This window comes from Xenopus laevis, chromosome 7S (genome assembly GCF_017654675.1).
Source record: "Xenopus laevis strain J_2021 chromosome 7S, Xenopus_laevis_v10.1, whole genome shotgun sequence".
Lineage (NCBI taxonomy): Eukaryota > Metazoa > Chordata > Amphibia > Anura > Pipidae > Xenopus > Xenopus laevis.
Genome location: NC_054384.1, coordinates 110,193,400 through 110,220,012, shown reverse-complemented (window position 1 = coordinate 110,220,012; position 26,613 = coordinate 110,193,400). Strand labels below are relative to the sequence as shown.

The following is a 26,613-nucleotide window of genomic DNA, read 5'->3' as shown; positions in this document are numbered from 1 at the left end:
ATTAATAACACGGAAGGGATCACGGGATTGGATGCATACACAAGGGTTGTGAAATGTATGGTGGGAAACTCCTTCAACTTCTATGCGCACTACCGAGTACAGGAGGATGTAATGTATTGTGTTATGTATTTTTATTTATTTATTTTTTTTTCTTGTCTGTTAAAATTCAAATAAAATAATGTTTAAAAAAAAAAAATATTAAAAACACACATATATATATATAATTTTCTTTCCCACTATTTTCCTAGGCTCTTTTTCATGTCAGAGCTGCCAAACCGTGACTTATCCAGTGCTGTCTACACTCCTTGCCATCAGCCTGGATTGCCATAGAAACTGTGTAAGCCATAAGGAGTTAGGGAAACAAAATCCATCTTTCGTGGGAATTTACTTGATCAACAAATGGTTTAAGTTGGCAAATAAAGCTGGAAACCTTTCTATGTTGCTCTGTGTTGAGCTTTTGCCCTAGCAGGTCTTTATTCGATTCCACCCTTGACCAAACAAGATGAAGAAGTTACTCTTATTAGCTTGGTGGGATAATTGGGTTCATCTGATCATTGAAGAACAGGTCCTGGTGACTTTAACTTAAAATAAAAGTGCTTTGGAACCATTATAAAAAGGTTCTGTAGGTGGGTCTTGGCTCTGTATATAGGGGGGTGGTAATTTGCTGCCTGTGAGCCATTTTTTCAAGACCAATCATCTAGACCCTTTGAGTAGAGAAGTTGTTTGTGAGACCTTTCACTAATTACATCAATGAGCATGACACCCTATGGCACAGTGACCAAAATTTGGAAAAATAATTTTATTGATTGGTTACTGGTTGAATAACCAGTGAATTTGTCCCACCGATTGAAATAGGAAAATAATCAAAATATGGAGTAAATTTGGATTGAATGACGGGCACTGCATGGCGGAAGGATTACTTTATGTAACCTCTGCTTTTCCTTTTACTGTTCAACGAGAGGCAGAGCAGCCGGGACTGTAAAGCTTTTAATATACAGTTATTCAAGCAGGAGAAAAATAACAGGACTATTGATCTGAACCAGACACATCCATTCACCTCCCATTATCCCTTTAACTACTCAATCTTTATTGTTTACTCTGAGCCGAGAACTGAGTCTTTAGTTTTACACTGAGACGCTCGATATACAGCCCTTCACTTGTCTCCCCCACGGGCTGCACTTTATCCTTTAGCTTTGGAAGGGGAACATTGAGGTCAATTATGAGATTTAGTGGTGATACGGTGCCCTAGTTCTTGAATGGCCAGTTAGGGGGAGATTTGGGGTGAGTGCTTATTTGTGCCCTGGGTACCCCTGGAACTATAGCAGGGTGACACCCCAATGTTTCTATATATCTGTAACCTTGTTATGAGCTAAGGGGGCCCAGTCTGAAGGTCAGTTAGGGGGAGATTTGGGGTGAGTGCTTATTTGTACCCTGGGTACCCCTGGAACTATAGCAGGGTGACACCCCAATGTTTCTATATATCTGTAACCTTGTTATGAGCTAAGGGGGCCAGTCTGAAGGTCAGTTAGGGGGAGATTTGGGGTGAGTGCTTATTTGTACCCTGGGTACCCCTGGAACTATAGCAGGGTGACACCCCAATGTTTCTATATATCTGTAACCTTGTTATGAGCTAAGGGGGCCAGTCTGAAGGTCAGTTAGGGGGAGATTTGGGGTGAGTGCTTATTTGTACCCTGGGTACCCCTGGAACTATAGCAGGGTGACACCCCAATGTTTCTATATATCTGTAACCTTGTTATGAGCTAAGGGGGCCCAGTCTGAAGGTCAGTTAGGGGGAGATTTGGGGTGAGTGCTTATTTGTACCCTGGGTACCCCTGGAACTATAGCAGGGTGACACCCCAATGTTTCTATATATCTGTAATCTTGTTATGAGCTAAGGGGGCCCAGTCTGAAGGTCAGTTAGGGGGAGATTTGGGGTGAGTGCTTATTTGTACCCTGGGTACCCCTGGAACTATAGCAGGGTGACACCCCAATGTTTCTATATATCTCTAACCTTGTTATGAGCTAAGGGGGCCCAGTCTGAAGGCCAGTTAGGGGGAGATTTGGGGTGAGTGTTTATTTGTACCCTGGGTACCCCTGGAACTATAGCAGGGTGACACCCCAATGTTTCTATATATCTGTAACCTTGTTATGAGCTAAAGGGGTTCCGCCTGGTTAATCAGTTAAGTATAGTAAGTATTTATCCTTATCATGGGGGGGGAATTAGTTGTGCCGCAGCCTGTAATGCCAGAATCACAACTTGATCTCTTCCAAACCAGTAAAATTGTCAATTGACCCCAATCTGCTGCAGCTGTTGATGTGTTTTGTGCACTAAACCATAAAGGTGTGACAATTGTATTTTTCTGTACAAAGGGATATTGAAGTGAATCGGCAGCTTTATGGCGCGGTGGAGGGGGGGCATCAGTGGTGCAATAATTGTCTAATTAAACAGTGAGGACGTTTGTATATAAGAGGTGATGGGGGGGGTCTTTGCTTTACACGGAGGTGTTAGTGTGATGTTGTTAAGAGTCGGTTGTGGAGAATGTGGGAATGTTAATTAGTTTGTTGCAGACGGTGGAAGAGTCACAATTACTTCTCACCAAGAGGTGGCGCTGGGAGATCTCAGTTTGTATCAGGAATCATTTGTTTCAGTGCTGGGACCTAATTATATATATATCAATCTCTGGATGAATATGGGGACACTACGCTTTAGCCTTTTCCCCTTTCTCTTTGTATAAGGGAAGTATTAAAAGCTAAACGTAGACTTATAGCTCTCCGGCTTCTGCAGTAGTAAGGTGTTACTGGTTACCTTGCATTGTCAGCCTTGCATTTGTTTCCATTGTTTTTAACCTTCCTTTAGCTTTAAACTTATCGTTGTAACCCCCTAGCGTGTAACAGAATGTTGCAAGGCCTAATGGACCAGCGGTGGATTAATGCGCAGGCTTCCCCAGGGTCAGACTGGGGCTGGTGGGATTTCGGGAAAAAACCCGGTGGGCCCCAGCTCTTTTGGGAACCACCAGTCCAGACCCCATCCTGGATTCCTTCTCCTCACCTCCCTTTCTGAACCTGGTTGTGTCCCTAACGCAACGGATAAGAGTACGCGCACACGCACGTGTGGGGGGGAGGAGGGAGGGGCTAGGGGAAAGAAAACTTTGCAGCTGGGGGGCCCGGGGGATGGTGACCCGGTGGACACCGGGCCCCCAATCCGACGTTGGGCTCCCCTAGGCTGTAGTCTAGGGGCCCATCTATTTTTTCAATGATTATTTTTATTTTCTTTTAATATTTAGTTTTATTTGCACTGATGCGTCCAGTGGGGGGCACCTGCTGGGAGAAGAAGACAGGTAACGTGTGTGCGCTCATGTGCTCGGGTGGGTGCAGATCCAGAGACGTCACTGGGTGCACACATACTAGGGATGCACAAATCCACTATTTTGGATTTGGCCGAACCCCCGAATCCTTCACGAAAGATTCTGCCTAATACCGAACTGAATCCGAATCCTAATTTGCATATGCAAATTAGGTGTGGGAAGGGGTAAACATTTTTTACTTCCTTGTTTTGTAACAAAGCGTCATGCGATTTCCCTCCCGCCCCTAATTTGCGTATGCAAATTAGGATTCGGTTCGGCCGGGCAGAAGGATTTGGCCAAATCCGAATCCTGCTGAAAAAGGCCGAATCCTGGCTGAATCCTGAATCCTGGATTCAGAGCATCCCTAACACATACAGACCCAGCATTAGTCCAGAAGGGGGCCTGTGGATGTAGCCTAGGAGCTCCACATCTCACTGATTGGACACTGTAATGGACTGGTGGCGCTGACACAGTATCCAAAAGGGTTTTCACCTCTGCCCCATGGAGAGGCCTTACCATCCTCACAGTGGGGTACATCATGCTGAGCCAACTATATGTTCAACCTGAAACCTATATGTTACTGCTTCTGCCCCCTGCAGGACAAGAGGAGGAGGTACAGCATGATGCGCTCGCAAGAGTCCGGAAGCTCTGTCTTCTTTCAATCGCAAGATTCCTGCGGGAGCTCTAGGGGTCACGGTTTTGATTTTCCTGATGGTAAAGAGGGGGAAACAGATGCAGGTTAGTGCTTCTTTATCTTCCACGAATGTTGTGGATACATGCACCGGCACAAGGGATCAGTGGGAGACGCACAACTTGGCAGGGAGGAACCTTCTTACTTTAGTTATGCCTTGGAACACAATTGGCTACAGAGATAATGGCCTGGCATAGCCTGCTGTACCACTATAGCGTAACTCTGGCTACATGTGGAAGTCAAGATTTCTCAATACAGATATCAGCTTTTCCTACTATTGTATAAAGGAATATTCACATAAGTCATGTGCCACCCTATCTGTATATGTTGAATCAGTGACAGTATATGTCGTAAGCTTATTGGTTCTTCTTTGTTCATAAAACATCAGATTCTGGGTTTCAGCGCCGAGCTTACAGCACCAGTCAGATTGCCGACCATGAGCCTCCTCCCAAGTCTCACACCCCCAGTGATCCCGTTACGGCCCAGGAAAGGAGTCCGATCTGCACCGTCCAAATCCAAGAACTCAGCTGTGTGGATCATGCAGATGCCGGTGCCAGTGAAGCTCAGGTAATGGCCGGGGGACAATCTAACCAAAGGCTTTGAATTAACCTGGTTCATTTCATATAATGAAGGTGTGACCCGTTCTAAAATAATTTATGCCCGGATATGACATTACAAATTCAGGTTGCTTTTAAAGGGGCTGTTCGCCTTTAAGTTAAAGTTTAGTATGATGTAGAGAGGGATATTCTGAGACAATTTGCAATTGTTTTTTATTTTTTATCATTTTTGGTTTTTCAGTTATTTAGCTTTTTATTCAACTGCTCTCCAGTCTGCAGTTTCTGCAGTCTGGTTGCTAGGGTCCAAATTCCCCTAGCAACCATGCACTGATTTGAATAAGAGACTGAAATATGAATAGGAGAGGCCTGAAGAGAAAGATGAGGAATAAAAAGTAACAATAACAATAAATGTGTAGCTTTATAGAGCATTTGTTGTTTTAGTTGGGGTCAGTGACCCCCATTGGAAAACTGGAATGAGAAAAAGTATAAAAAAAAAACCTATAACAAATGAATACTGAAGACCAATTGAAAACTTGCTTAGAATTGGCCATTATATAACATACTAAAAGGTAACTTAAAGGTGAACCACCCCTTTAACAGACCCATTCCTTGCTTGTCAATGGCTGACGTCTCAGAAGGGTAGGGGCAACTGCTGCAGTGAAGTGGGATGTAATTAGAGGGCAGTTTTCCCCTGCTCTCCACCCTCTGTGATTCCAGATTCAAGCTCTATAACAGCGTCACTGCCCCAAGTCAAAGGGAGCCGGCCCATCTTGGTAGATAGAGTTCATATCACTGATATTGGGTTAAATTATATATTATTAAAGGGCATGTAAAGGCAAAAAAATGAATCCCGTTTTTAATTTCTTTAATGCAAAAGAAACCTATCTCCAATATACTTTAATTAAAAAATGTGTACCGTTTTTATAAGAAACCTGACTGTATGCAGTGAAATTCTCCCTTCATTTACTGCTGTGGATAGGAATTGTCAGACGGTCCCTAACTGCTCTGCAGGGAAACAATCATACTTATGAACAGCAGGGGGAGCCCCAGCCTTACTTCCCAGCCATGCAGAACTCAAGCAGCTTTGTTTGTTTCCCTGTAGAGCAGTTGGCGACTGTGTAGAGATTTGTATTGGATTTTATTTACATCCCCTTTACTGTTTCCAACTCCAGCTGCAGGGACAAAGATCATGGAGCCAGATTTAAACAGATAAACTGGGATTCTATTTGGAGGATTATTTTGCTGCAGCCACTGGTTCTGCAGAGTTGGAGAAAGTTTGTATTAAACAATACAAAAACTATAAAATCCACATTAGATTACATGACAACACAGGAGCCAGTGCAGTCTGTATATTCTGATTATTAATCAGTCTTGTTGTATCGGCTTCTGGCAGATATTATTTGACTTGTGCTGTTTTGATCATTTATGACGATCCCTAAGCAGCCCAGACCACACTGAGCATGTGCACAGTCTTGGTCTTGCAAAGATGTATAACAAAGTTACAAGATGGTGACCCCCTGTGGCCAACTTTGAAAGCATAAATCATTTGTTTGATTAGACTTGTGGTGCAGTAAGTTCATGTTTATATTTAGTATACAAAATACAGCATTTCTAGCCTTATTCTATTTTACACTTTACTTCCCCTTTAAAGGGAGCCTGAGGGAGGAAGTTCAGTACTTTATAATGATAAATAATTGTGTGTGTATGAGTGTCTGTTGAAATGGATATTGTATTGAACACATTGTAGATAATATTTGATCCCCATTGTAAGCAACTGTCCTGTCCTGCTTTATGGCAGCTGAGATTCTAGCTATCTGTATAACAGAACATTCTGTCCCAGTGGCTGCACAGATCCTATCTGATCCCCATTGTAAGCAGCAGTCCTGTCCTGCTTTATGGCAGCTGAGATTCTAGCTATCTGTATAACAGAACATTCTGTCCCAGTGGCTGCACAGATCCTATCTGATCCCCATTGTAAGCAGCAGTCCTGTCCTGCTTTATGGCAGCTGAGATTCTAGCTATCTGTATAAGAACATTCTGTCCCAGTGGCTGCATAGATCCTATCTGATCCCCATTGTAAGCAGCAGTCCTGTCCTGCTTTATGGCAGCTGAGATTCTAGCTATCTGTATAACAGAACATTCTGTCCCAGTGGCTGCACAGATCCTATCTGATCCCCATTGTAAGCAGCAGTCCTGTCCTGCTTTATGGCAGCTGAGATTCTAGCTATCTGTATAACAGAACATTCTGTCCCAGTGGCTGCACAGATCCTATCTGATCCCCATTGTAAGCAGCAGTCCTGCCGTGCTTTATGGCAGCTGAGATTCTAGCTATCTGTATAACAGAACATTCTGTCCCAGTTACTGCACAGATCCTATCTGATCCCCACTGTAAGCAGCAGTCCTGTCCTGCTTTATGGCAGCTGCGATTCTTGTTATCTGTATAACAGAACATTCTGTTCCTGTGACAGTAGATTTGACCTGTTTATGGCTAAGAGAGGTCACCCAACCTGTTTCTCTTCTGCAGCTGTCAAACTACATCTCCCAGCACCCCCTGACAACCTTCAGCTTGTCAAGATCAGTGGGATGGGAAAACAGTTTGTAGCTGCCATTCACGTTAAATGCTACTGATAAAAGAGTCTATATTAACCTATGTACAACCTCCCCAAACGTCATAGTGAAACCCCCTGTTCTCCTGCATTATTTATCAGAAAAACAGCTCCCTATGATTTCTCTACATTAAATATCAGATCTGTTAGTGTTAACATGTATTTGGCAGCCTCCCTCCTCTGCTCCCGTTATCTCTCCATCCTTTACTCTCTCCCCTCCTTCCCTCTCCTTTTCTCACTCTGTTTATTGGGCTCTGGGCTAATCCTATCACAGCCATGGGAATAAGCTCAATATTGCTGCAAGTCTATTCACCTTCCAATTCTGCCTTGATTTGCATCAAATACAGCAACAATCCCTCGCTGCTGACTCCCCCCCCACCCATAGAACGTTGTACTAACAGATCTGCACTCAACAAATCCCCGAATTTCTCTCCCTGGCTAACCAGCAATATTTGCCCTGGAATCTGAGCAGTAGAGCTGCAGTGTTTATAGGGCTGGGGTACAAGTGAAGCATCTGGCACACTGACACACAACTGTTCCCCATTAAAATAAATAGCAATGTCACCAGAAGTCTCATCTATACATACATTTACTAATCAGGCTCCAGGGTCGGACTGATTCATCGAGGCACCGGGAAAAACCTCTGGCCCTTGTGGTCACCACCAACGCAGACCTGCTCCCTGGCCGGAAACCCTGGGTGCTGCCCCCTGACCTCCCCATATCGTTTTTCTGCCCCATTCACCAGGGGGGGACAGAGAGGTTTTGGCTGGAGCCTGGGGGTGTCTGTGGGTCCCTGAAGCAACAGCCCTGGACCCCCCAATACAATGCTGATGAGCTTTGGCATGGCATGGGTTGTTAAAATAGCATCCACATAACTAGACCATAACCTGTGCACCCAGTGTATGATTAGGAGGGCAACATGATGCACCCATGGCAGCACCCCTGTGGTAACCAGGAGAATAACAGGTGACCCAGCAGCAGTTGAGGTGGTAAATATAGGGTCAACCTGTGCCAATAGTGTAGGATTAGCAGGGCAACGTGATCCATGCCTGGTATATTAGCAGCTGGTCATGTTGTGCTTGATTACTCAGCATGGAGTATACGCCACATTGCATGCTGGGGATTAAAATGGCCGCCCCCTATTTTACATGTTAAATGAGCTGCAATGTAGGAGTAGGGGTAGGAGTAGTGCTCAATCCCAGGAACTCTTACAGCCCCCAGCCATATAGAGAGAGATCCATACAACTCCCTGTAAGAGATGTAGATGTTGTCGTTTGCCTCCAGGAATGAGGTATAATGACTAATGAGCCCCCTGCGCGAAATAGTCTCATTGTGCTGATTTGATGTGATCTCCTTATGTAGCTGTGGGGCTCCCCGGCTCTTCGGCTTTCTCCCCAGGAACCAGATATTGGGTAAGTTTTCTGTTACCCAGTCACTGCTGTTAATTAATCAGCAAAAGTCACTGGTGTTAATTAATCAGCAAAAGTCACTGGTGTTAATTAATCAGCCCAATAACGATATTTGTCTCTCCTGCTTCCAAAGCTTTAATTAGACTTAGCGATGGAGCCTAGTCACCGCTGCTCCACCTCCCCATCGCTGTCCATAGGTGCAATTTAATTTTGGGTATTGAAGTTAGTCAAGCTCTTTTGTTCTATTAACTTAATTGTTATCGACTCCTGGAAGAATCTGAGCTTGTGGGGAACCGATGAGTTGAGGCCTCTCCAGGATCGATGGCGTCTTTGTCAATGACAAGCAGCTTCAGTTGGACACATCTCCGTTGACATTCCTTGTCACATTCACTGAGTTGGAGAAATGGGACCTTGTAGGGAAAACTGATAAGCAGACCCTTCTTTGGCATCTCCATAGCAACAGGATGAAGAACCAAATGCATCTAATTTACAGCTGTTTCCAGGAATCCAGAAATTAAGCCTTACTAGGCCACTCACCGAGAAGCTTAATGTCAACCCCATTGAGCCTGAGTCTACCCCTGGACCTGGCTGACTGTGTTCATATGGCCCCCTCCATTATTAACGGCCTACTTTATGAAGTTCCTATTATATAGGATAATTCTAGGATGAGCTTTGTGCGTCCATGTGCCTCTTGCAGTGCATTAAATATTACAGGCCTGCTCTATTCCTTAAATTAATAACGACCTCTGCAGTCTTAAGAGTTTACAGATGGTCCATACACACACACACATATATATATATATATGCCCTATATGCATTACTGCAAATGGATAGACATGCTTGGGAGTGTTACCAATCCCTACAGAAATAGGGATTGGTAACACTAGATAGGTACCTAATATATAGAGACAAGAGGAAAGTGTTGGAAGGGTTACTGTCTGCTCTCTCTCATTTCCCTACAGAAATAGGGATTGGTAACACTAGATAGGTACCTAATATATAGAGACAAGAGGAAAGTGTTGGAAGGGTTACTGTCTGCTCTCTCTCATTTCCCTACAGAAATAGGGATTGGTAGCACTAGATAGGTACCTAATATATAGAGACAAGAGGAAAGTGTTGGAAGGGTTACTGTCTGCTCTCATTTCCCTACAGAAATAGGGATTGGTAACACTAGATAGGTACCTAATATATAGAGACAAGAGGAGAGTGTTGGAAGGGTTACTGTCTGCTCTCTCTCATTTCCCTACAGAAATAGGGATTGGTAGCACTAGATAGGTACCTAATATATAGAGACAAGAGGAAAGTGTTGGAAGGGTTACTGTCTGCTCTCTCTCATTTCCCTACAGAAATAGGGATTGGTAACACTAGATAGGTACCTAATATATAGAGACAAGAGGAGAGTGTTGGAAGGGTTACTGTCTGCTCTCTCTCATTTCCCTACAGAAATAGGGATTGGTAGCACTAGATAGGTACCTAATATATAGAGACAAGAGGAAAGTGTTGGAAGGGTTACTGTCTGCTCTCTCTCATTTCCCTACAGAAATAGGGATTGGTAACACTAGATAGGTACCTAATATATAGAGACAAGAGGAAAGTGTTGGAAGGGTTACTGTCTGCTCTCTCTCATTTCCCTACAGAAATAGGGATTGGTAACACTAGATAGGTACCTAATATATAGAGACAAGAGGAAAGTGTTGGAAGGGTTACTGTCTGCTCTCTCTCATTTCCCTACAGAAATAGGGATTGGTAGCACTAGATAGGTACCTAATATATAGAGACAAGAGGAAAGTGTTGGAAGGGTTACTGTCTGCTCTCTCTCATTTCTCTACAGAAATAGGGATTGGTAACACTAGATAGGTACCTAATATATAGAGACAAGAGGAAAGTGTTGGAAGGGTTGAGACAAGAGAGCCAGTGCTGTACTATGGAACTGCTTTCTGACAGGCTGTTGTTTCTCCTACTCAATGTAACTGAATGTGTCTCAGCGGGACCTGGATTTTACTATTGAGTGCTGTCTACCAGGCAGCTGTTATCTTGTGTTAGGGAGCTCTTATCTGGTTACCTTCCCATTGTTTTGTTGTTTGGCTGCTGGGGGGGGGGGAGGGGTGATATCACTCCAACTTGCAGTACAGCAGTAAAGAGTGACTGAAGTTTATCAGAGCACAAGTCACATGACTGGGGGCACCTGGGAAACTGACAACATGTCTAGCCCCATGTCAGATTTCAAAATTATATATAAAAAAATCTGAAATGTATTTCGGTGCAGAATTCTGCTGGAGCAGCACTATTAACTGCGTTTTGAAAAAAAAAAAAGTTTTCCCATGACAGTGTCTCTTTAAAAGAAGAACAATGTCAATATCATGCGATTAAACCCTGCTTAAGTTTCTTATTTGCACAAAAATTCTTAATACCATTAATATGATATTTTAGGAAGTTGCCTGACTGGTATCAGGTTTAGTGTGAGCGACTATAAAAATAAATATATATATATATATATATATATATATATATATATATATATATATAGTGAATAAAGTACCCCCTCTTGTAAAATATAAGGATATTATAAGTTACCGAGGAGTTTCATGACCATATAAAAACACGAGGCTGAAGGCCGAGTGTTTTTATACAGGTCATGGAACTCCGAGGTAACTTCTAATATCCTTATATTTAACAACTGGGGGTACTTTATTTATTATAATACACAAGTTTCAGTGAGTCATGTGACAGAAATGACATCACTACTCACCGTTTATAACTGATGACATCAGAACTCACCGTTTATAAGGATATAATTTACAGGATATTCATGGCTTTTGTGTATTATATATATATTTATATACACAAACGTCTGTATGTTTCCAATTCATGGTGAGTACAAAATAACGGAGAGGTTGCTGCCGATTGTGGGTTTGTAAGATAAGCCCACATGGTCGCGACCCTTTTCTCCTTTATTTTTATAATTACTGGTGCAGGGAGTTGTTACGTGTAACATGTTTACCCTCAGGGGTTTCTTGTTGTTTCTGCTGATAATAATGTTTTCTGGAAAGTTGTATGTTCCCACATATCTTTCACAGACAAGCCAAAATATCCCTTATTGTTATGGTTAGAGATGATACAATGATACAGGTATGGGACCTGTTATACATGATGCTCAGGGGATTTCTGGATAAGGGGTCTTTCCGTAATGTGGATCTGCATACCATAATTATATCAGAAAATCATGTAAACATTAAATAAAGCCAATAGGCTGGTTTTGCTTCCAATAAGCAGTAATTATATCTTAGTTGGGATCAAATACAAGGTACAGGTATGGGAACCATTATCCAGAATGCTCACAACCTCCTGGGGTTTTCTGGATAAGGGATCCTTCCTTAATTTGGATCTTCATCCTTTAAGTCTACTAGAAAATCATGTAAACATTAAATAAACCCAATAGGCTGTTTTTTATTTATAATAAAAGTATGAACTTGCCCTTAGCTGAATGCAGTCAGGGAAGCAACAGCCTGTCAAAAAGTGAGCCTGGGCAACTTGTTAGATAGGACTTACATCACTGATATGGCTAAATTAAGCTCTGACGTTGTGTTATTCAATGTTTTATTAAGTATTTGAATAAAATATTGATTTAGAAATTAAAATGAGGTTTAAAATGTAGGGTAAAAAAAATTGACATTCCTTTCACTACTGAATTTCATTTATCATTTCCTCATCTCTAACCAGAAACAGACAAATTATAAAGCAGAACAAAGTGGTCCAATGAGACCTATTCAGATCAGTGATAATCAGGGAAAGGCGTCCGACTGTAACATATTGGTGTCAGCAGCGGGATTACGCAGTTCACCAGTAATTATAAGACAATAATGGTCCTCCCCTTTTTTCTCCCCCCCCACTCATTTCCTGGATTCCATCAGTCATCCCTACCTGTCAGCCAATTTGTCAGCACAACCAAAATTAGTGGTGCGGGTGCCAGGTGTCCATCCCTGCTTCAGCAAAGCTGTCTCTCATTCTACCATGATGGCTTCTCCCCCCAACTGATTCATGAGAGCCTCCAAGCCTCCGGCACAGGACAACCCGCCACCCAGCAGGACACCTCTCTGTCCCTGAAATCTTCTTCTGACAGTCAACCCTACAGCAGCCCAGGGGACCTTGGTGAGATGATCTGCATGGCTCCATGCATGACTTTGTGTTTCATACTAACTGTGCAGTTTCTAACCAGTGGTCCCAAATCAAACTATAGTGGATATTAAAAATGTTTCACAGTAATTATTTCCCATAGATTTATCCTGGCCACCATCGGGAACCACGAGGCCCCATACTTCTAATTTAGCAGGGTCCTCCTTATCAAGGGGGGCCTCATCATGAAACCATTGGCCCACCCAGGCCCCTAGACCCGCCCTGCCAAAACGTAGAATAGGGCCCAATGGGACAAAAAGACACAATCTGCAGAATTTCTCTGCCATGGGGCCCGTGACAATTGTACCTACTGATGGTGACCCTGGATTTAACCTTCCTTTACCCCTAAACAATAAGTATGACCTTGTTAAATCTATGAAGACCCTCTGCCCTAAGGCCTAGGTTAGTGTCACAAAGGTTAGTGCGGTACAGTGGGCATTGGAATGTACTCACTTGCACTTTTGGGGGGTTCTGATTCAGTGGGGTCCACAGGAAGCAGTTGCAGGGGAAGTAGGGTTTCTCCGCTAACCACAGTTTATTTATAAAAGGGTGTGATAGGGCTGCATTTATAGTTATCTGAAGCCTTTGCAGCAATGCCATGTTCCAAAACTGTCCAGAGAAGATTTTCTTTACTGAGAGTTTCATTGAATGCTCCACCTAGTGGAGAATGGAAAGTAATGCAGAATCTATTGTTGGTTTGATTAAAATTATAAAGATGAACAAAAGTAAGAAGAAAATAAATAGAAGCAGTCCCTTAACCCTTACTCTCATAAGACCATTTATTGTACATACACTACAGAATTTTTAAGACATTTCAGTTCCCCTTTATAAAGAAAAAAAAAGGAATGGCTACACATTTTCCCAATGACCACTGGTTTCAGCCACCCTTATTACTATAAAGTTTATTCTTCCCTTTATGAACTGATTGCTGTGGGCAGATGTTTGTATGAGGATGAGGAGGATTTGTTGGCTCTTGTGAGTTGCATGGAGCTGGTGCCACCCTGTCTGAGGTCTTTATAGAGGGGTAATTACCACTTTCCTGGTAGGCCTGGCTGTTGTTATTGAAATAGCACATCCACACACATAGAAACAACCTATGAACCCGCAGTGTCCAGAATCTCCACCAGAAAACACTATGGGATGATCACTAAGGGTTCCGTCTTCAGGGCCATGACTACTCCTGAGGAAGGTCAAAACCTTTAAACATTGTACACATTGGACCTTATTGAAAGCACAAGATATGGTGCTCATTATCTGAGGAGGGTGACACAATATTGTTCAGAGAGGGGGAGGCAAAGTCCAGAGCCTCATCTTTGGCAGAAGATTCCCTTACACATTAAATTGGGATCTGAAATGCTTCATGGGGGCCTTATGCCTTATGATGAGGTGCTGCCTGGGCCTGCATGTGCCAAGAGGCATCAAGATGTTTATGGTCAATGGAAGAGCCCTGGGCAGAGGTGGTACAAATCCAGCACTTGCCCCCTGCCCAAAGTAAATCAGCCCCAATGTTTCAAAAAGCAGCTCTATGTGAAAAGTGGCTCAGGTCTAGCAAACCTGTATGAAGCCAAACCCCAGCTAAGAGGACAAGTAGCCAACCAGTTAAGCTGCAACGTGGTTACCAAGATACTAAGGAAAGATGGCACCATGCAAGTGAATGGCCTAATTGCTCTGATGAAGGTTGGATCAGCAGTGGAAACGCTGAATATGGCCTTAGCATTTCTGGGTTGACCAGTCACCTCAGATCATTGTTTGGCCAACTTTTTTAGTTTGGTGGAACATCTTTAGTCCAACTGCAACACATAAAAACTTTGGCTAACTGTCAGCGGGTCCCTTATCGGCACAGATGTAAAATTCCAACCGCATAATAATCCAGTGCAACCATACGGCTGCCGGGTACCATTGTTCTACCTGCAACGCAACAAAGCATTTTGCACTAGTACTATATTGTGCGAACTTTATGCAATGGTTGGGCGTTGTCTCATAGAAGTCCACATAGCAGCTGAATATTTCAACTGCAAAACCAACTGTGTAGTTTACTGAGTGAGTTCAAGATTTTTTTTTTACCTTAATGTTGCTCGTAACGGATTTTCTGCCGCTGACTGTGATTGGCTCCACTGGGTTCCATTGACTTTATTGGGAAATGGGTCATGGGGTAATGGGCTCACATAGGGCCACAGGTGTTACTATTGTTGTTACAGTTAATGGGTAAATGTATGTGTATATATATATATTGCTCATACTGTGTCATATAAAAAGGGGTAAGGTTCATGTGTTCTAGGTACAAATACTTGTAGATGGTGTAGTAGAACTTCACGTAACTTCTTCATTCTTTTGAACTCAACCTAAAAGATGACATTTAAAGCAACACATTTGGTTTGCAGAACATTATGGGTGGTACTTTAAATGATCACGACCCATTGTTACACATCAGATAGTAAGGAACATGCAGTCCTGGGGTTCTGAGCTGCCCAGTTGCAGAGGGTTTGTCTGTAGTGGCAGACTATTGATAGAAGATGGGTCTAGAGTTTCTCTCACAACCTAATAAATATAATATCTATATCTATAATGTATTTAGTTGCAGCCATGAATTGTCCTTCAGAATGAAGTGATAATTAGCCAAGCAGTATGGGGTTTTATATGTGTGATGTTGCAGTCTTGGCCAGTCCATGTTGAGACCATAATTCTCTCTTCTCTTACAGACTGCCATCACCCTTGTTTCACATTTGAAACTGAAGTTGCAGTGGAGTCCATCTCAGAACCAAATCCCTTGATAAAGGGCTCTACCTCCCAATCCCAGTCTCAGTGCAAAGCGGTTGTGAGAGGGCTGAAGGGTAACCAGCCGGTGCAATGGGAGATCACCTTCAATATCCACAAGCTTTTTAGAGAGCAAGAAGACAGAGAGGATGACGAAAGGGATTTGTGGAATGAGACTTTCCATCACCTGGCCGCCAAGTCTATTATACGAGACTTTGAGCAACTGGCTGAGAGGGAGTGTGAAATTGAACATGGTAATGAGTAACCTAATGCCCTTGGCCATGGTTGTGCCCATTTTACAATTCTACCATGATATTTTAATACACAGAAAACTTTGATTTAGGGCAAGAGGGTCACAGTAGGGCAAGATGGAGACAGTAGGACAAGATGGAGACAATAGGGCAATATGGTGAAAGTAGAACAAGATAGAGACAGTAGGGCAAGATAGACATAGTAGGGCAAGATGGAGACAGTAGGGAAAGATGATGACAGTAGGACAAGTTGAGGAGAATAGTGAAAGATGGAGACAGTAGGACAATTTGGAGGCAGTAGGGTAAGACAGTGACAGTAGGGCAAGATGGAAACAGTAGGACAATATGGAGACAGTAGGACAATATGGAGACAGTAGGGCAAGATGGAGACAGTAGGATAAGATGGAGACAGTAGGGCAAGATGAACACAGTATGGCAAGATGGAGATAGAAGGGCAAAAAGGAGACAGTAAGACAAGATGGAGACAGTAGGACAAGATGGAGTTAGAAGGTCAAGATGGAGACAGCAAGACAAGATAGTGACAGTAGGACAAGATGGAGACATTAGGGTAATATGGTGATGGTAGAGCAGGATGGTTTCAGTAGAATATATTGTCAACAATTGGAGAAGTTGATTCCAACAGTTGTGGCAGCAGCAGATGATACAGCAGGGCAAGAAGGCAGTAGTAGAACATAACAGTAACAACAGTAGAGAGATGGTATTGGTGGTACCCAGTTTATAGTTGCTGAACAACAAATCCCAGCACCTACTTAAAGCCAAAGACTGTGCACCCACTCAACAGCTGCCACAAACAAGGCTGGCATTTAAATCTCAGGTGCCCATCTGGCATGCAATCCTTCCTATAAGGAAATATTAATGACTGTCTGGGTTCCTTTGGGAGAGACTGATAGGAGAGTGACATACTCGGTGACGTCAGAAAGCTGGAAGCTGATGAAAGTGTTTGGGTTTGTGCTGATAGATGTGACACCTGCCGGCCAAGGGTTTCTGTGTTTAGAGACAGATCTGGAAAGCTTTGGGCACCTCACTGGGCGCAATTGTGAGAGACAAAGAGGTTCCAGCTTTGAGCAGAACATTATTCCATCTCCGTGTTAAAGGGACGAGGCAGTGGGGGAATTAATGAGGGACTGAGACTCATAGAAATAATGACTCAAATATCACACGGCAGTTCTATTGCTAATTGTGCGGCTGCAGGTTCAACATGAATCTTTCTGTCCCACAGATCAAAATATCAGAGACCTGTAAATCATTTAATGTCCCTCCCTGTCTCACGGCAAAGCATTAACTAAAATACATTGATTCTTGCAAGACGTTAAAGGGTTGACTCTAACCAAAAAAGGCTTTTTATTTGCACAACTAAAGAAAATGTAATTCTAAGCAAGTTCCCAATCCATTTATTCCTCATTCTCTGCACTGCTGCCTCTGACTCCTGATACAACTTCCCAATATCCATTCATTCCTCATTCTCTTCTCTGCACTGCTGCCTCTGACTCCTGATACAACAATATCCTAACTGTCATTGTGTCTGTCCCTTTCTCTGCACTGCTGCCTCTGACTCCTGATACAACTTCCCAATATCCATTCATTCCTCATTCTCACTGGGTTTATAGTTCTGTGTAACTGTCATTGTGTCTGTCCCTTTCTCTGCACTGCTGCTTCTGACTCCTGATACAACTTCCCAATATCCATTCATTCCTCATTCTCACTGGGTTTATAGTTCTGTGTAACTGTCATTGTGTCTGTCCCTTTCTCTTCTCTGCACTGCTGCTTCTGACTCCTGATACAACTTCCCAATATCCATTCATTCCTCATTCTCACTGGGTTTATAGTTCTGTGTAACTGTCATTGTGTCTGTCCCTTTCTCTGCACTGCTGCTTCTGACTCCTGATACAACTTCCCAATATCCATTCATTCCTCATTCTCACTGGGTTTATAGTTCTGTGTAACTGTCATTGTGTCTGTCCCTTTCTCTTCTCTGCACTGCTGCTTCTGACTCCTGATACAACTTCCCAATATCCATTCATTCCTCATTCTCACTGGGTTTATAGTTCTGTGTAACTGTCATTGTGTCTGTCCCTTTCTCTGCACTGCTGCCTCTGACTCCTGATACAACTTCCCAATATACATTCATTCTTCATTCTCACTGGGTTTATTATAGTAATATGCAATTGCTATTTTCTGTCACTGTCTGTCCTTTTCTGTTCTCTGGTTCTGACTATAGAAACCCCATGACCTGCTCCCTAAAACTGAACTATGAGTGCTCCAATGGGACATGGACACCCCAGCCTGACACTGGGGTCCCAGACCTTTTACATTATACCACTCCCCTCCTCAGTATCTTTGCATGGGGTGGAGTTGCCCTTATATTGTGTTACCTCTTTGCATTAGGTGTGACGACATATTGATTTAATCTAATGGGTTTCAGGATGGCCCATGTACAACTCCCTACTTGGTGTTCACTGTCCCTTTCCTCTGAACATTGCTTACAAGTGTATTGCACCCCTTACTGCATCCAGTGCATTCTCTCTATATCTACAGTATATATATATATATATATATATATATATATATATATATATATATATATATATATATATATATATATATATCATATAATCTATGCCATAAAGCAAGGCAGAACTGCTGTTATTTTCCAGAAGAGAAAGACTGTCCCATGGGTGCCAGGAATACTAAAGACATATTGAGGTACAATCGAGCCGTCTGGCTCCCCTGGGGATTTACTCCCATTCCATGTATTTTTCCCTCTTGCAGGTTTGGGCCGGAGATTCCAGCTGAACGCCATAAATGCCAGCAAAGCGTGTAACGTGATCAGCAAGTACACGGCATTCGTTCCTGTAGATCTGAGCAGCAACTCCTACTTACCCAGTGTGGTTGAATATGCCAATACAGGTACTGCCCCGGCACTGCTCGTACCTCTCTAACATGTTCCCCCTGTACCCGCGCATGCCAACCTCCCCTGTTATACATATGTTATATTTACCCCCACCTCCCATATTTGTGTCCAACACCCCCTGTGATCTGTCCTTCTGTCGTGTTAACTGTCAGTCTCTGGTCTGGTCCTCTCTCTCTCTCTCTCTCTCTCTCTCTCTCTCTCTCTCTCTCTATCTCTTTCTCTCTCTCTCTCTCTCTCTCTCTCTCTCTGTCTTTGTCTGGAGGCCTCTCCACTGACTGAGGAGGATCCTTCATTCCCTGCCAGGTACAGCCATAAAGCAGGGTTCCCAGCGCAGTCTGAGTTCAGGAAGCCAACGCCTGCAGGGATTCTCCATTGGCCTGGGGCGCTCTCAGTCAACCTGTGCATCGGAATCCTCTGATGAAAGATTTTACAGTAAGACACCATTCCATTTGTTCCTTCCTCAACCCCAAGGGTCATTCACAATGTGGAAGGCAGAGGCAAAGACCAGGTACAGTTCCAACATGTTTATGCACTTTGCACTTTGCTTTCCAGCCTAGATTAATTGCCACCCAAGGAATAGTATGTTGCCTCTATTCAGGAGCACTGTATTCATGTATTCATCAGCACTGTATTCATGTATTCAGCAGCACTGTTTTCATTTATTCATCATCACTATATTCATGTATTCATCAGCACTGTATTCATGTATTCAGCAGCACTGTATTCATCAGCACTGTATTCATGTATTCATCAGCACTGTATTCATGTATTCATCAGCACTGTATTCACGTATTCATCAGCACTGTATTCATGTATTCAGCAGCACTGTATTCATGTATTCAGCAGCACTGTATTCATCAACACTGTATCCATGCATTCAGCAGCACTGTATTCATGTATTCAGCAGCACTGTATTCATGTATTCAGCAGCACTGTATTCATGTATTCAGCAGCACTGTATTCATGTATTCATCAGCACTGTATTCATGTATTCAGCAGCACTGTATTCATGTATTCAGCAGCACTGTATTCATGTATTCAGCAGCACTGTATTCAGCTGCACTGTATTCATGTATTCAGCAGCACTGTATTCATGTATTCAGCAGCACTGTATTCAGCTGCACTGTATTCATGTATTCAGCAGCACTGTATTCATGTATTCAGCAGCAAAGTATTCATGTATTCGGCAGTACTGTATTCATGTATTCAGCAACACTGTATTCGTGTATTCAGCAGCACTTAATTCATGTATTCAGCAACACTGTATTCAGCAGCACTGTATTCATGTATTCAGCAGCACTGTATTCATCAGCACTGTATTCATGTATTCATCAGCACTGTATTCATGTATTCAGCAGCAAAGTATTCATGTATTCGGCAGCACTGTATTCATGTATTCAGCAGCACTGTATTCATGTATTCAGCAGCACTGAATTCATGTATTCAGCAACACTGTATTGAGCAGCACTGTATTCATGTATTCGGAAGCACTGTATTCATGTATTAGGCAGCACTATATTCATGTATTCATTCTCTCACCCCTCCCCAAACTTGTGCACCATTCAGATGGGTAAGTCTGGGATAGCCAGCAGGCATAGGCTGCAACAGTGTTGGACTGGGCCAGCTGGAAACCGGGAAAAAACCCGGTCCTCTTGGACCCCGCCAGACATGATTCCTGCCGGAAACTGCTAGGGCTCCCTCCAACCTTTAACTGATGGAAGGGGGCATCTAGAGATCGCACCCAGAGAAGCTCTCATCTGGGATGGGGACCCTTGAGGTGGTAGCCCCGGACTCCAGACACCCCAGTCCAACGCTGGGCTGCATTGCTGCCCTGTAACTACTGCCTGTCCTATGGATAGTAATGGGAGAGCTGGTGCCAGCCTACACTGTGAACTGCACCTGGTGCCAGATTTTATATACAGAGTGGGTGCAGCCAGACCCTGAACAGAAATTAATGCTTTTGTGCCTTTGGTGCTCTTGCAAGTAGCCGAAATGTGGTGCTGAAAGACTGGTGCCGAAATGCCAGAATATTATATGTTGGACCTGTTGGAATCAGGAGCAACATGTTAGACTAACACAGGAGAGTAACCAAAAATGACATTGGGTTTCATTGCAGATGTGGACGAGTCTGCGACATCCCCTTGTACCACCCCGGTGTCCTCCGGATGGGAGAGATTCAGTTTCCCCCAAGGTCGGTGTTCTCTTCCAAATCAGGAATTGCCCCATGTGTCTTTACTGCCTGTTCTGTTTATTTGCTTTATAAACTGTTTGTGTTTCCTTCTTAATGCTCAATGTGAGGTACCTTAATAAGTTTACTGGGAACTACCTTGACTGCCCATACAGTACAGATCCCCTTCCTATGCTGATTGTGAAATCTTCCTTCCAGTCTCAGTAGATAACCCTTTTACCTGCACTGCCCTATGGAAAGAACATTCAATCTTTATATTGACCTGTAATACTTACCATGGCTCCTGTTTCTGCCTCAAACCCCTTTATTGTTGCAGTTCCACAACGCAGTCCCTCAGTCTCCTCGGCGCACTCCCAGAGATCCATAGAAAGCCTCTTTGCGGCCAGGTAAGGGGCAGCCAATACCCGGGACATGTGAGCCAATCTCTGTGCCACATACAATCTCTCTGTTCGTCTCTCACTGCAGGATCAGCCTCAACAAAGCCCGGCTTTTAACTAGAGCTGCAAAAGGTTTTATGATCAAGTCTCCGGGGAAAGGCAGCGAGGAGAGCGAAAGTGAAAAGAATAGCGACTACTTACCGCTGGTAGGTGGGGAGTCACATATATTTGGAGATATAAGAGCCATTTTAGGACCACAGGTGCAAACTGACTGGTCGGAGAGTTTATTGATGACCCACTAGATTTGAGGCTCTCCAAAATGCTACTTAGGGGGGCACCCAGGGCTGTTTTTACCATAAAGTAACTCCGAGTTCTTTGCTGGGGCGGCAGCTTTAAGGGGGAGGCACTTGGATGCCTATATTGTAAATAAAACTTTTTGCATCTGCTGCCGGCTGCGTTCCCCTGAAATCTGGTGGCAGAGGCTGGGGTATCTCTCATGAGTCGAGAGCGGAAGTGACATCACAAGCGGAAGTGACATCATGTACAGGTGTGTTGAGCTGTGATGTCACTTGCACGACGTCAGTGTGTTTACTGAAATGGGTGCAAAAGGTCTGGTCCTAGGGTTGCCACACGGCCGGTAAAACACCTGCCTAGGCCGGGGCCGGTATTACAAATTTACCGACAATGTAGCTACCAGTAAATTTGTAATGCGTTTAACAAAAGCCCTTGGCCCTCCACTCGAAACTTACCTTTTCTCCGCCTTCTGGCCATCAAGCAATGTGGCTCCACGCCCTTTTACATCACAGTCGCCCCATTTACATCACGCCCCCACCACCGGTAGAAATATTCTGAAAAGGTGGCATACCTATCTGGTCCCTAGGGCAGCACCTGGGGGTACCCAGGGTCGCCATCAGGGGAGGACAGGGGGGAGTTTTGTACCAGGCCCGGAGGCTAAGGGGGGCCGGGCCTTGCTGCACTTACTTGATAAGCCGGGCCCCCCCTGCTTTCAGAGAGCTGCTGACTTCGGAAGGGAGGACGGGAGCACAGGTGAAGGCATCATCTGTCCATTCCCTTCCCTTATTGGTCACAGAACTTTAAGTCCTGGTTAGAGATTGGATAGCTGAGGTTTAAATTCCCCTCCAGCTCATCCAATCGCCACGTAGCTTTACCGGGACTTAAAATTCTGTGACCAATAAGGGAAGAAAATGCTGTCACTGGAAGAATATGCCTCCACCTGTGCTCCCCTCCTCCCTTCCAAAGTTGGCAGCTCCCTGACAGCAGGTGGGCCTTGCTAATCAAGTAAGTGCAACGTGGCAGGGCCCCCCTAAAGTTAACCTTTTGTGGTCCCTGTAATTGTATGGAGGGGCTGGCCACAATTTTTTTACATGGATGTGTAAGAGGAACCCTGTCGACCAATGTTTTTTTTTTTTTTTTACTGTGGAGTGGACCTGTGGCTGGGGCTTGCAGTGGGGTGGGCGCAGCCCAGGGGGCCAGGAAATTTTTGAGTTCTAACACCCCACAGAGCAATATGGAGTTTGACTGTGTAAAACAATATGGGCACACCTAAGCACGTTGCATTTGTAGCGCCAGCCCGTACACAATATATGTGTTTTTTGCATGGTTTGTCTAACGGTGTCTCCACTGTGTAGGTCTCCCTACAGTTGGCTTGTGGTGCGTTCCTGCTGAATCAAGCCTTCGCCGACGCCGCCAACATTCCACTGGACAGACTGAAGTGGACGTCCCCTTTCAGCAGCCACCGCGCTGCCCTGAGCCCAATGTCTCACAGCTCCTCTCCTTCCAAAAAGGAAGAGACACTCCAGGCCGGCAGTGGGCATTTCCTGGTGCCGGATGCCGAGTTCCACAGCAACTCGAATGGGTTCAGAGAAGACATTTGCCAACAGAATCGAATTCGACAGTTATCAAGCAGCGCCTTGGATAGCCCACCCCGGGCTTCCAAGGCAACAGAGAATGAACTGTCCCTTCCAGTTTTACCTCTAAGGCGCTATTCTTCTCCAGAGAGTGCCCAGGACTCGGCCTCCATTCATACAGACAGTGGACTGGGCTCAGAGTCTGACAGCAACGAGGTTCAGTCTTGGATGGAGACCATAGAAGAGCAACGCAAGTCCCAGCCGGAGAGCATGGTGTGGGCCACAGCAGTAGCACTTGCCTGGCTGGAGAACATCTCCTCTGCCTATTTCACTGAGTGGGAGCTGCTGGCGGCCAAGGCAGACCGGTGGTTGGGCAAACAGAAGGTCCCTGAGGGGCGCACTCTGGCTGTTGTGAAGTCTGCCGCCCAGCAGTTCTTTGTGTTGCTCAGGCACTGGGATGACAATTTGCAGTTTGACGTCTTGTGCTACAACCCCAGCAGTGTGTAGGGATGGGGGGCGGGGGGTGTCAAGAGTGTTGTTGTGTAAGTTGTACCAGTTGTGTCAGTGTGGGTTGGAGGTGGTGTCTCTGCATGGAGGCTGTGAATGTGTTTGTGTGGCTTGTGACTTGGCGCTGTGTGTTGCAGTTCAGCTCCTGTCTGGGTAAGATTTGCGTGTAATGTAGGAACACTACAATAAGTGCATTCTCCCCCTGTATATAAGGGAGGTATATCAGCTACCCCCCCCCCCCACACCAAAGGGTAGGATGTTAGATAATAACTCACACCCATTTATTACACTGCCACACTCATGCCTTCATTTGCCGATTTTCCTAGTGCATCTGTGTTGTAACTGTCATTTTTACCAATGCAACTGCCAGTTTCACTAGGGCGGCTCTTTTGTTACTGTGAGTTTTGTAGATTGCAGCCCTGCTGTAACTGTCAGTTTCTCTCGTACAGCCCAGCCATAACTGTAGCTGTCAGTTTTTCTAATGTATCTCTGCCATGACTGCCAGTTTTGTAACTGTCAGGCATTCTAGTGGAAAACCTATCGTGGCTATAAGCTTTTCTAGAGCAACCTTGTTGTGTCTGTGAGTAAATTTATGCCAGTTCTGCTGTAGTTTCCTGATTTTCTAACTTCTCCCTGCCATAACTGGTCAACCAATCAGTTGCTGTTGTACAGCCCTGCCTTGTCTGTATAATAAGAGAAGACTCATAGTAACTGCCAATATTTCTAGTGAACCCCAGTGCTCAGTTTTTCTACCGAATCCCTGCTAGACTGTTCAATTCTTTCAGTGCTAGCCAGTCATTCTAGGGGAGCCCTGCCGTAATTCTCAGGAGTCCCTGCCATAACTGTCAGTTTTTCCTACAGCCTTGCTGAGTCCCTGCCATAACTGTCAGTTTTTTCTACAGCCTTGCTGAGTCCCTGCCATAACTGTCAGTTTTTCCTACAGCCTTGCTGAGTCCCTGCCATAACTGTCAGTTTTTCCTACAGCCTTGCTGAGTCCCTGCCATAACTGTCAGTTTTTTCTACAGCCTTGCTGAGTCCCTGCCATAACTGTCAGTTTTTCCTACAGCCTTGCTGAGTCCCTGCCATAACTGTCAGTTTTTCCTACAGCCTTGCTGAGTCCCTGCCATAACTGTCAGTTTTTTCTATAGCCTTGCTGTAACTCTCAACTTTTCTAGTGCAGCCCTAATGCAATTCTCAGCTTTTCTACTGAAGGCCTGTCAGTTTTTCTAATGCCGCCCTTCTGTAACTGTTTTTTCTTCATTTTTTATTCCAGTGAAGCCCTGTCATATTTATTGGAGCCCTTGTAAAACTGTCAGCTTTGCTTATGCAGCCCTGAAAAGTGTCAGCTTTTTTCTTTCTAGTTAAAGTCCAATGGTCACTGTCAGCTTTTCACTTAACTCATTTCTGCAGTGATTAAGCAATGGCGGTGGGAATAATGTCAGGGTGCTTGGAGCTTCATACAGGGGTCCTGCTTCAGAATAATATAGCATAACTGGCCTGCATATATACACACCCACCTTTATTGGTTTATTAGAAAGAATTGGTCCCTTCTTCTTCTCCTATTGGCTAGCCTTAACACCCAATGAAATATGTGGTATTGGGTAGTCACCCTGTGCCTGTAGAGAAATTTGGGGATGCTGTATCATTGGCACAAGTAGTTTATCCATTTGCTGTCAGTATAGATACATCTGACCTGCACAATATTCTGCTTGTGATCACAGTGTACAGTACATGTAGTTTCATTGTGGGAGCCTCGCTGTGTTAGTGCGCTCTGCTGTCTCTACTACAAGTTGGAAAATTAATTTCGATTGGCTCTTGTCTTGTGCAGTTTAGCACCTTTGTTCATAACTCAGCCTTCATGTTTAGCCAAACCACAGGTCCAGTGAGGGGTTAATGTTTCCACCAAGACCTCCTTATGGGAAGAATTCAGCTGGGTCTCCCTTCAGTAGTGAAAGGAGATTGTTCCTTTTCCTTAAGGGGGATTCAAACTACTATGAAAGGTTTTGTGGCCCAGTGGCAGGTGCTGAATTGCACCACTGCAGTTGCCCAGAGCATCCAATGAGGTCTCGCTATAGGTGCAATTTAGCACCTCTATGTTAATAAATTAATCTCAAAGAGCATTTAGAGTGACTAGAGTGTACTCTTTTTGTGCGCCATGGTCAGTGTGTGTGAACTGTAGCCCCCCAATGTGCACCCATGTTTCTGGGTAACGATAGAACAACTCTATTTGCACATTAACTATTCTGTTTGAACAATATCCCCACTATGAGCACTCAAGTCCCAATATGCTCTCTCTGGGGCAAATTCACTAAGCTCCGAAGCGCCGTACGCTAGCGTTAATTCGCTAGCGTTTGGCATTTTCCGTTACTTCGCAAATTTTCGCTACGGACGTAACTACGCAAATTCACTAACGCGCGCAGTGTACTGAACGCTACCTTTTACGCTAGACTTCCTTCGCCACCTCAGACCAGGCGAAGCGCAATAGAGTAGATAGGGATTACTTCAAAAAAAGTCAAAATTTTTTCTAAGTCCCAAAAAACGCTGGCGTGTTTTCTACATTATGGGTGATAGGCTGAAAAAGATCAAAAATTTTTTTGGGGCTCCCCTCCTTCCCCCCTACATTTCCTGACTCATGGCAACTTACCTAGACAGTGGGCACATGTGTAGGGCAAAATAACATTTTTATTTGCAGATTTGAAGGTTTTCTAGCCATTTGTAGTGCAGATACGTATTCCTCCATTGAAATTTGAATTTGGCGCCGTATGCAAATTAGCCTTCGCTAGCGTAACTTCGCTTCACTTAGCGAATCAACAATAGCGCAACTTCGCAATCTTACGCTACCCCTGTGCGCAACTTTCGATTTTAGTGAATTTGTGGAGCGCTGGCGAAACTACGAATGTTAGTGAATTTGCCCCTCTGTGTTGGCTCTAGTACCTCTGGTTTTTGGGCTTACATT

At 44.2% G+C, this 26,613-nt stretch overlaps 1 protein-coding gene across 2 annotated transcripts in view; it reads left to right on the top strand.

Moving 5' to 3' along the window:
- Positions 1 to 26,029, top strand: part of vwa5b1.S (von Willebrand factor A domain containing 5B1 S homeolog) — a 67,004-nt gene extending 40,975 nt beyond the window's left edge. The window contains exons 13-22 of one of the 2 annotated variants that reach the window (XR_005963096.1): positions 3,944 to 4,082; positions 4,424 to 4,602; positions 12,519 to 12,756; positions 15,480 to 15,788; positions 18,576 to 18,713; positions 19,021 to 19,225; positions 20,834 to 20,908; positions 21,222 to 21,291; positions 21,371 to 21,488; positions 22,932 to 23,069. Coding sequence is in view for 1 of the 2 variants with exons in the window: in XM_041571758.1 (XP_041427692.1) it covers positions 3,944 to 4,082; positions 4,424 to 4,602; positions 12,519 to 12,756; positions 15,480 to 15,788; positions 18,576 to 18,713; positions 19,021 to 19,149; positions 20,834 to 20,908; positions 21,222 to 21,291; positions 21,371 to 21,488; positions 22,932 to 23,657 (2,121 nt within the window). In the remaining variant the exon portion in view is untranslated. Of the gene's footprint in view, positions 1 to 3,943; positions 4,083 to 4,423; positions 4,603 to 12,518; positions 12,757 to 15,479; positions 15,789 to 18,575; positions 18,714 to 19,020; positions 19,226 to 20,833; positions 20,909 to 21,221; positions 21,292 to 21,370; positions 21,489 to 22,931 lie in introns of both variants that reach the window. The other variant, XM_041571758.1, reaches the window with a different exon arrangement.
- Positions 26,030 to 26,613: the final 584 nt, after the last annotated feature.